Genomic DNA, 9,018 nt, shown 5'->3' on the forward strand with positions numbered 1-9,018 from the left:
TGCTATATACTAGTATCTGTTATACCTACATATATCCCGGTGATTCACTAATTTATATACTTTTTCAGCCTTTCAGAATCACTAATTTATATAACTTTTTCAGCCTTTCCAACTTCAGGTGCTCGCAAGTCACCTATATCATGTTAGTTACTAAATGCACATTAATTCTTGCCTGAGGAATTTGTGTCTTGACCCAACGGATCGCTCCAGTAGGTTAGTACTCCCTCCTTTTCAAATTAGATGACTATTCCAAAATAAATGACACATTTCTAAATTTGAAAATAATTCAACTTTAAACTCTTCATTTTACCCAGTTTACCCTTAATGAGAAGCTTTTATAACCACACAAATGTCATGGCCCCATAAAGCTTTTACCCCTTAAGTTTTTAAGACCACAAGTTTTAAAAGTCTTCTTTTTTTTCTTAAAATCCGTGCCGAATCAAACTACCTCATTTAATTTGAAACGGAGGGCGGAGGGAGTAGCAAATTACTTCATTACAATCCCTTTGTGATAATACCACCTTCAAAGAGACAGGAAAACAAGAAGATCGTACAGACCAATATAAAAATAAAAAAAAATAAAAAAAGGATTACAAGAGAATACTTACAAAGTCACGCTTCTTCAATATATGAATTTCTGTTTGGCTGAGCTAAAACGACCACTAAATGACAAGTTCTCGAAAGCCTTTGAGCTAGTTGCATCACATGCATGAATAGAATGACATCCAGATGCGTTATGTTGGAACCAATGTGTGGACTAGGATATAGTAACAAGTAACTAAGCTCGGTGTTTCATCTATTCTAGCAGTTATATAATAATATAATGAAACATCAGCTTGATGAAAAGAAGGTCTACTAGTGAACATAAATCTTTTACATTGAGAAATATGATCATTCCAAACAAACAACCAGTCATCAATAGCAAATGAATACTGGGAGGAATGACCTTTGGATTTCATGTAATTCTTTGTTTAGCACTGGTCCGTAGTGTAAGTCTTCATAGGTACTTCCTGGCAAGGGCTCTAACTTTGGTATCGAAGTGAGATGATGTGATGCGAGATCCTGGCAAATACAGAGGATTCAGAAGGATCTGCAAGTTTTGCAGTAACACATCAGTGAACTTCCATAGAAAAAATAGTTAAAGCACAAATCATTCTCTTCGAAATTGTGGTGGTAAGGAATTCTAGTAAAAACTTGTGCGTTTTACCATACTGTTTCCAGCTAATTCATGGCTTCATTACCTTCAGAACAATTTCCCAAGCTGCACCATATATCTTTAAAGCTAACGTGACAAAAACCCACAGACTTATCCAATACCAAGTAATTAGCTACATGAATCACTCTAGATCATTTGTCATATATAGCAAAAAAGATCAAAAAGGGTGTGTTAGAAACAAGGAGTGGTTTGTAACAAAATCAATAGTCTTAGTGTTGTGTTTAACTGTTTATTGCCGTGCTGTACCCAAAATAACAAGGTAGAGAGAAACAAAAAGGCAAAGAATCCAATCATATCTGAGGAACTCCAAAAGCTGACAAAATTAGAAGCCGTAGTGAACTTCATAGGTTCAAAGAGATATTATGAATTCTATAAGATTTAACAACAATTGAACAATCAAGTAGCATCAGAAGTACTCCAAGCATCTTTTCAGTAAACATGCCTACATTAAAAAGCTCTCTGCTAAAAAGAACCTCTTGCTACACAATCCGAAAGCAAAAATTAAAGAGGAAAACTATAATGAGAACTTGCAATAAGTTTTCAATGATGTCCACGAGGATTATAATGAAAATTTAAGATGATAAGGGGAGCAACCCCCCCCCCCCCCCCCCCCCCCACACACACACACACACACTCTTTTTTTTTTTCTCAAGAGAAATAACAAGCAACAAAGAAAAAGAAACTACAGTTAACGCAATATATGCCTTTATCAGGTTGAACACCAAGATTATATAGCAAATATATTAAATGTACGACCTCTATGCTTTTATTTCCTATTGGAAAGATTTCAGAAAAGGAGCTACCTTTATATATAGTTCATGGACCTCCTGGAAGAAGCTTTTGATCCCATCATCATTACGAGAGTCATGAAGCAGCATAAGTCGCGTATGTATGCTAGCTTGGTTAAAGGAACAAAAAAACAGGATGTGCACGTTTGTAAACTCAAACTGGTGATGCTCATTTTATGATAGTTCCATAGACATTTATATATTAACTTATGCACAATGAGAACTTCTAAAACATGCTTCTTCCTCTTTTTTATTCTTTTTCTTCTTTTAATAGGTAAACAGAAGTGTGTCTTGACATTCCAACTTGTATTAAACTGAGGAACTAGTCAATAAGGTTACTAATTACAAATATCAGGAGATTTTGCATTATTGTGCTGAAAGTTAAGAGTTAACTATCATTATTTACAGAAATGATTAAGAAAAGACATAAATATAGTTCTGCGGGCCAAGTACAGGAAAGAGTTTTGGGGGGGGGGGGGGGGGCAATGGTGTATGGGGGAAGGGTCCCCTTCAAAATCATAAAGGTTAAGAAAGATGTGTGAGCTCTTCTCTTAATTCTGCTATGTCATATCATTTTATCAATCCATGTACTCTAAGAACTAATCTTCTATAAGAGGATTCAATCAGAGAAAAATCGATAAACATATACAGTTGCTACACATGGAGTACTGGTACATGATGACTAACTCTATAAGTGACCACTGACCACCACAAATCAAATACTTACAGTAGAAGGAGAAGCAAGCTTTTGTACTCATTGTGACAGAGAAATCCAGATATAAAACAACCTAGCACCATTATCTATTTTTTAAATTCAAAACAGTAGTATCACCAGATGCTGATTTATAACATATGGAGGATATGACCAGCAGTGACATAAACAGACACCACCAAATCATTGAATCTGTCAATTGATTTCAAGAACCTGGATGAAGAAATAAAGTAGGAGAATCACTATAACAATGACGAAAGCAAGAAAAAGTATAATTAGTACTTTGATGACTAGGGGCTGCAATTCTTACATAGCACTAGTAGTCCATGCAAGGTCCTGGACAATATCCAATGCTGCATGTAAAATAAACTGGTGCTGATGAGCAGCATCTTCTTTCTAGCATGAAAGTATAAGATACAAAATCACCACAAACTCGACCACTTGTCATCAATGACGGAAACACAGTAAAGTAGAAAGATGTGCATGCATTTTACTAACAATGGAAAATGCTACAGTACACACACCACAAATTAAAATGCATTATAACTTACGACACTAAAAATCAAGTGCACACGCTACGTAATTCAAATATGTGATGTGAAACTGTTAAGGGTAGTTATAATTTGTGAATTACCAGGTACAAACAGAATTTTTTACTGGTCATTGAAAAAAGAACCAGTAACTGATAAGCACTGTAGTCTATATCTTAACCTTGTTTATGGCAATATGATGTCCAGATATAGAAAGATTGTTCCTTTCCCAAAATCCTATTCTGATCCTCCATTAAAATCAAAGAGAGCAAAGAATCACAACTAAAAATCAGTGATTTTAAATTAGCTTTCCATACCATTTGCCAGATAAAGAGCAAATTATAAGATTGTAAATGGTTTTCCGAAAACTAAAATGAGGTTTCTGTACATTTCCCATCAACCATTTTCAAAGGTAAACAATTCATTACAGAATCAAATAATGTAGGTCACCTATTAAAAAAAGGGAGACAGTTAAAAAGCTAGTACTTCAGATGTAAAGATATTTAGTTGTTTTAAGCAAAGGCTAAAAATTACCTTGGGCGCAGTGCCAACTTCAGCTTCGTAGATAGGAATATCATTTCTACTTACAATCATAAAACACGCTGTGGTTGCCATTTCCCTCTAACTTTCGGATCCCTAAATTCCTTCAAACAAAAAAAATTGAATCAGATTCACATGCTAATTACACACAAATTTTCCATTCTTCAATAATTAATAATGATGTTGGACAAAAAAGAATTAGTGATCTTAGTATCGATAAAAATTAATTAAAAAAAGCATTTTAAATCAAAACTGATCTAGAAGAGAGGGGGAATAAAGGTACTTACTTACAACTCGATTTCGGAAAGAGATCGCGAGGAGTTCGCCGCAGGATCAGACGGAGAGAAGCAAGCAAGTTCGCAGCAAAGGTAGTGTCTCGCAACTGGGCCGAAGAAGAAACTCTGGAGTGGTGAAAGTTGGGCCTCAAATCAATCTTAATGTTGAGTCCGGTCCATTTATTTTTCACAGTGGACGGATATATACCTTTTAATTAATTTAATTATTTAATTAATTAACTTGTCTTGTTTTGTATTTGATACAATTGAGTATATACTAAATTAATCTTGCATTAAGCACTACGTGACATATTATAACTTAAAAATTCAAATAACTTTAGTATTTTACCATAAATTGATCTAAAAGTGAATATTAGATCATGTTTTTAAAGAATATATTTCATATTTACCTAACTTATTCATTAATATTAAAACATTTTCAGATTTTTTTTTTGACGTGACGTATGTTTGTGTGCGTACTACTAATAATTAATTAATTCCTACTTTCACTCAAAATTCGATCAAGTTAACATCAATGAATGCTAAAAATATGCTCAGCTTGTAAGCAAACAGAATACTACTTACTCCTCAATTTTAGATTTTGTATATAGAGATATTTTCCACTAATCCCAGATTCAATGTCATTCGTTTTGCTCAAAATTTGTCCGGTGGAGGAAAGTCTTACAAAATATGTGGCTTACAAATAATGGACCCATGTCAAATATTTGTTAACAGTTATGGGATTGATTCATTTTGTTTAAGTGTAATATTGCCAGTTTAGGAAATTCCCAAGTCCTTTTCATTTCTTTCTTGGAACCTTCCCTTTTCATCGTACATGGAAGAAAACAACTACGTACGTAGCAGAAATCATTTGGCTTTCGGGTATGTTACTATAAATTCCCTCGTCATTATTTCTGTCAGTTTAATTAACAGAATATGGGGGAGCTGAGATCTTCTTACTTCACTTTTTCTTCTTATTATTCCACTTCTGTTTCTATTTTGGCATCACTATTATATACTACTATCTATTCGTTCTTGCTTTTCGCAAATGTGAATAGTTACCATCCCGTGATTCATCAGTTCCCTACATTGAACAACATAACAGGCAGATCAAAAACCCTTATTTATGTGAATGAGTTTGGAGCCAAAGGAGATGGCATAACCGATGACACTAAGGTAAGAGTAAAAACTTACACGCACCTGGCGTTTACACTAACCTAATTAATAATTACATTGCACATATCTTCACAACTTATGGCACTAAGGTAAGAGTAAAAACTTATACGTAATTGGTGTTTACACTAACATGAATAAATATATTACACATATCTTCACATACACCTTCGTTCTTTGTATATGTAAACATGTTAAGGTGTATGTTTTATTTCCATCTACGTATTCACACAATTAATACTACTAGTACTTAAGTAGCTTCAGTTAAAGAGTTTTTATACATTTTCAGCCGTTTCAAGATGTCTGGAAAATCGCATGTTCTTCACCATTACGACCAAAAATTGTAATCCCGAGTGGATATTCTTTTCTAGTTCGACCAATTGATTTTGTTGGGCCTTGCCGGTCAAAGGTGTCTCTATCAGTAAGTGCTTAAGAATGTAGCTTGTACAACACTGCTATTTATGTTTTGCTAATAAAGATAATCAGTTAATAATTTTTTATTTCTGCAATACATTACCTATAAGATTGCAGGTTCTATTGTAGCGCCGAAAGATCCTCAAGTCTGGGATGGTTTGAATCCACATAAATGGCTTTATTTCTTTAAAGTGAAATACCTGACTGTAGAAGGAGGAGGAACAATTAACGGGATGGGCCAGAAATGGTGGGCTAGGTCATGCAAGATTAATACTACCAATGTAATTATCATTGCTATACTAATATATACTTTGTGCTTTATGGAATTCTTTCACACCATAAAATTCTGACGTTTTACAATCTTATTATTTGGCAGCCTTGTCGACATGCTCCAACAGTCAGTGCAATTTTCCCCCGATCGAACTCATTTGTTTTACGGTTTAACTCTTATATATTGACAGTGTAAAAGGAATTTTTCATTATCATCAGGTCACCTACAAAATTACTATGACAGATTAAATTATAGTGATTGTATAAAATTTATTTACACTGTCAATGCATATAAGAAGGATTTATTTTTTATAATGATTATGGTTATGATTGATTAACTTAATGACAATACACAGGCAATGACTTTCCACAGATGCAACAATCTGAAAGTGAGGGACATAAGGATGCTAAATAGTCAACAAATGCATATATCAATTTCTAAGTGCATACATGTTGAAGTATCACATCTTATAGTGCAAGCACCTGCTAAGAGCCCTAACACAGATGCAATCCACTTAAGCTCATCTACACATGTTGGTATCAGAGATAGCAGTATTGGCACAGGTTTGTTTATTTTTGGTCTAAGAAACAAGCTTCTGTTGTCATAATAGAAAATAGGTTTGTTTATTTTTGGTCTACGCATGCTGGTGAGTTCAAAGGAGCCTTGACCAATGGTAAAGTTGTCTCCGTGTGACCTATAGGTCACGGGTTCGAGCTGCGAAAGCAGCAACTAATTCTTGCATTAGGGTAAACTGTCTATCACACCCTTGGGGTGCGACCCTTCTCTAAACTCTGCGTGAAGGCGGGATTCTTGGTACACCGGACTGTCCCTATGTTGGTATCAGAGTTAGCAGTATGTTCTATTATTGTTAATTTGTTATATTTTAATTTGCTGTTACATGCACAAATTGAATCCGCCAGGAGATGACTGTATATCTATAGTGGGCAATTCGTCAAGAATCTTGGTCAAAAACATTGCTTGTGGACCAGGCCATGGTATAAGGTAGAACGTTTAATTTACTGTTTTGTTTAGATCATGGGTAGACAAATTTAGGTTTTTGGTTTGATGGCTGATATATGTCCCATTATTTTAGCATTGGAAGCTTGGGAAAGTCTAACTCATCGTCGTCTCAAGTGCACGATGTCTGTGTTGATGGAGCATATCTTTCCAACACAGAAAATGGTGTGAGGATAAAGACTTGGCAGGTAATCATATATATAGTAATATTGATTTATTGTTTGTTTCATGCCATATGATATTATTTTCTTATTAGTTCGCAAAAAATATATATATATTTATACTTTGAAAACAATTTAACTTTTAGTTTCTCATTTTATTTGTAATAAAAAGTTTTTTATAGTCACACAAATGTTATGACATGTTTAACATCACAATTAAACGACTTTCTTTTCTTTCTTAAACTTCATGCTCAGTTAAACAACGACACATAAATTGAAACATAGGAAGGGAGTATCATTTCAATTTGTCATCATTCAATCACCAGTTTTCATCTTTAAGAATTTGATTTAATTTGCTGATTGCAATCCCTGTTGGTTTTCCTCATATATGCTTTATATACCAGGGAGGTAGGGGGTTTGTCAGAAAGATTGCTTTTGCGAACGTGTGGATGGAAAATGTGTCAAATCCCATCATAATAGATCAATATTATTGTGATTCTCCACTGGCGTGTCCCAATCAGGTAAGCTATTTATTGCATGTCTAAAACTTACGCAGTTAGTATTTCGTTGATAAATTTAACGAGCGAGGCTATTTCTATTTTATGCTTATTATTTAACTTACACTTCATATCACACAGCAAATTGTTGCCCTACTAGTGATGAAATTAAAAAACATCCATGATTAGGTGATCATTTTTTGAGAACCAAGTGATCGTATAGTTCATTATCACGTAGCAAACCATATATTACACTTATGCATTAAACAGGTTATACTCACTAATATGTCCAATTATTTGTTACATCTTTTGTTTCCTAAAATTTAAATAACGTGAATTTTGATAACACTTTAAAATAAAGTATTTTGTAAAAAGCTATTTCGATATGATTTTTTATTTTTTTTGCAACTTATAGTCTTAGGTAGTAGTATGTATTTTTTATATAGTTCTTAAATTAATGTGTAACATACAATATTAAAATAACGAATATTATTGTAGTCTGATTAATTAGCTGGTCAAAATAAAAAGATGAAAAGTGTCAAATAAATTTGGACAAAACTTCCATGTTTGTGTTTTCTGAACACATTTGACTTCAACACTCTTGCAATTGTGCTCATATATGCATCTAACTACTGTGAATATCCGATATGCAGACTTTGGCTATTGGCATTAACAGCGTATCCTTTGTTGGTATTAGAGGGTCTTCAGCAACAAAAAATGCAATAACATTTGCCTGTAGTGATAACTCCCCATGTAGAAATCTATATTTGGAAGATGTTCAACTTGTTTCGTTTTTGGATTTCCCCACAACGTCGTTTTGTTGGAAGGCATATGGCTCAACCTCAGGATTAAACAATCCCTCTTCTTGTTTTCCCTCTAGTGAAAGCATTGTGCAACGGCCCACAGAATTATCCAACTTGAGCAAGTCCATTTGATAATCTCTATGTTCAAATGTGTAGCTACATATCCTAGGCAAAGCTAGCTTAAAGGATCAAGCATGTTGAAACAATTTGATAGCATGACTTACTGGTCAGCAGCAGGTCCAGAGTAGGCAAAATGAGCAGCTTTTCGTGGACCTTAGTTATTGTGTAAAATCCTTCTAACTTATGCAAATAAGGTGCTTGCATATTAAGCATTTAAATTTTTGTAATTGTTCATGAGTTGAGAAGGTTATGAATAATCTGTCCTTCAAAGGATGAACTTGCAGTTGGGACTAACCATGCGTTTACATATGCTAATCTTTATTATGGAATAACTGTTTATTCAATTTTAATAAAGTTTTGCATTAGATAGATCATTGATGAATAGTTTTAACAAATTTATAGTTGATGGAAGCAACCTAAAATCTGCCGATGACCAAAAAAGAATGGTATTGAGGTTTAATAAGTAGAAAAGAACTTTTCCTCCAAAAGAGAATTTGATGA

The 9,018-nt window shown here is 33.9% G+C and overlaps 2 protein-coding genes across 3 annotated transcripts; one reads left to right on the forward strand and one right to left on the reverse strand.

Moving 5' to 3' along the window:
- Positions 1-601: 601 nt before the first annotated feature.
- On the reverse strand, positions 602-4,239 carry LOC104119796 (uncharacterized). 2 transcript variants are annotated; one of them, XM_070177827.1, is made up of 6 exons: positions 4,074-4,239; positions 3,781-3,890; positions 3,027-3,112; positions 2,865-2,929; positions 2,020-2,102; positions 602-1,090 (listed from the first exon to the last, which is right to left on the reverse strand). In XM_070177827.1, the coding sequence occupies exons 2-6, from the start codon at positions 3,859-3,861 to the stop codon at positions 998-1,000; spliced, it is 408 nt and encodes a 135-aa protein (XP_070033928.1). In that variant the 5' UTR covers positions 3,862-3,890; positions 4,074-4,239; the 3' UTR covers positions 602-997. The 2 variants fall into 2 exon arrangements, with proteins under 2 accessions (XP_070033928.1, XP_070033929.1); XM_070177828.1 differs by having other exon boundaries at positions 4,078-4,201.
- Positions 4,240-4,997: 758 nt separating this feature from the next.
- On the forward strand, positions 4,998-8,811 carry LOC104119795 (probable polygalacturonase At1g80170). The gene is made up of 9 exons (XM_009631382.3): positions 4,998-5,237; positions 5,524-5,655; positions 5,759-5,929; positions 6,025-6,045; positions 6,275-6,482; positions 6,840-6,921; positions 7,013-7,124; positions 7,502-7,618; positions 8,248-8,811. Exons 1-9 carry the CDS (start codon positions 4,998-5,000, stop codon positions 8,527-8,529), a joined length of 1,365 nt encoding a protein of 454 aa, XP_009629677.1. The 3' UTR covers positions 8,530-8,811.
- The last annotated feature ends 207 nt before the right edge of the window (positions 8,812-9,018 follow it).

This window comes from Nicotiana tomentosiformis, chromosome 6, assembly GCF_000390325.3.
Source record: "Nicotiana tomentosiformis chromosome 6, ASM39032v3, whole genome shotgun sequence".
Taxonomy (NCBI): Eukaryota; Viridiplantae; Streptophyta; class Magnoliopsida; order Solanales; family Solanaceae; genus Nicotiana; species Nicotiana tomentosiformis.

Bases quoted from the DNA above. Each gene is read 5' to 3' on its own strand.
- LOC104119796 (XM_070177827.1), bottom strand. From the start codon at position 3,861: ATGGCAACCACAGCGTGTTTTATGATTGTAAGTAGAAATGATATTCCT. The intron at 3,113-3,780 runs GTAATTTTTAGC...CTTTCATGCTAG, and splicing joins AAGTTGGCACTGCGCCCAAG to AAAGAAGATGCTGCTCATCA. The intron at 2,930-3,026 runs GTAAGAATTGCA...TTCTTCATCCAG, and splicing joins GCATGGACTACTAGTGCTAT to GTTCTTGAAATCAATTGACA.
- LOC104119795 (XM_009631382.3), top strand. From the start codon at position 4,998: ATGGGGGAGCTGAGATCTTCTTACTTCACTTTTTCTTCTTATTATTCC. The intron at 5,238-5,523 runs GTAAGAGTAAAA...ATACATTTTCAG, and splicing joins GCATAACCGATGACACTAAG to CCGTTTCAAGATGTCTGGAA. The intron at 6,483-6,839 runs GTTTGTTTATTT...TGAATCCGCCAG, and splicing joins AGATAGCAGTATTGGCACAG to GAGATGACTGTATATCTATA.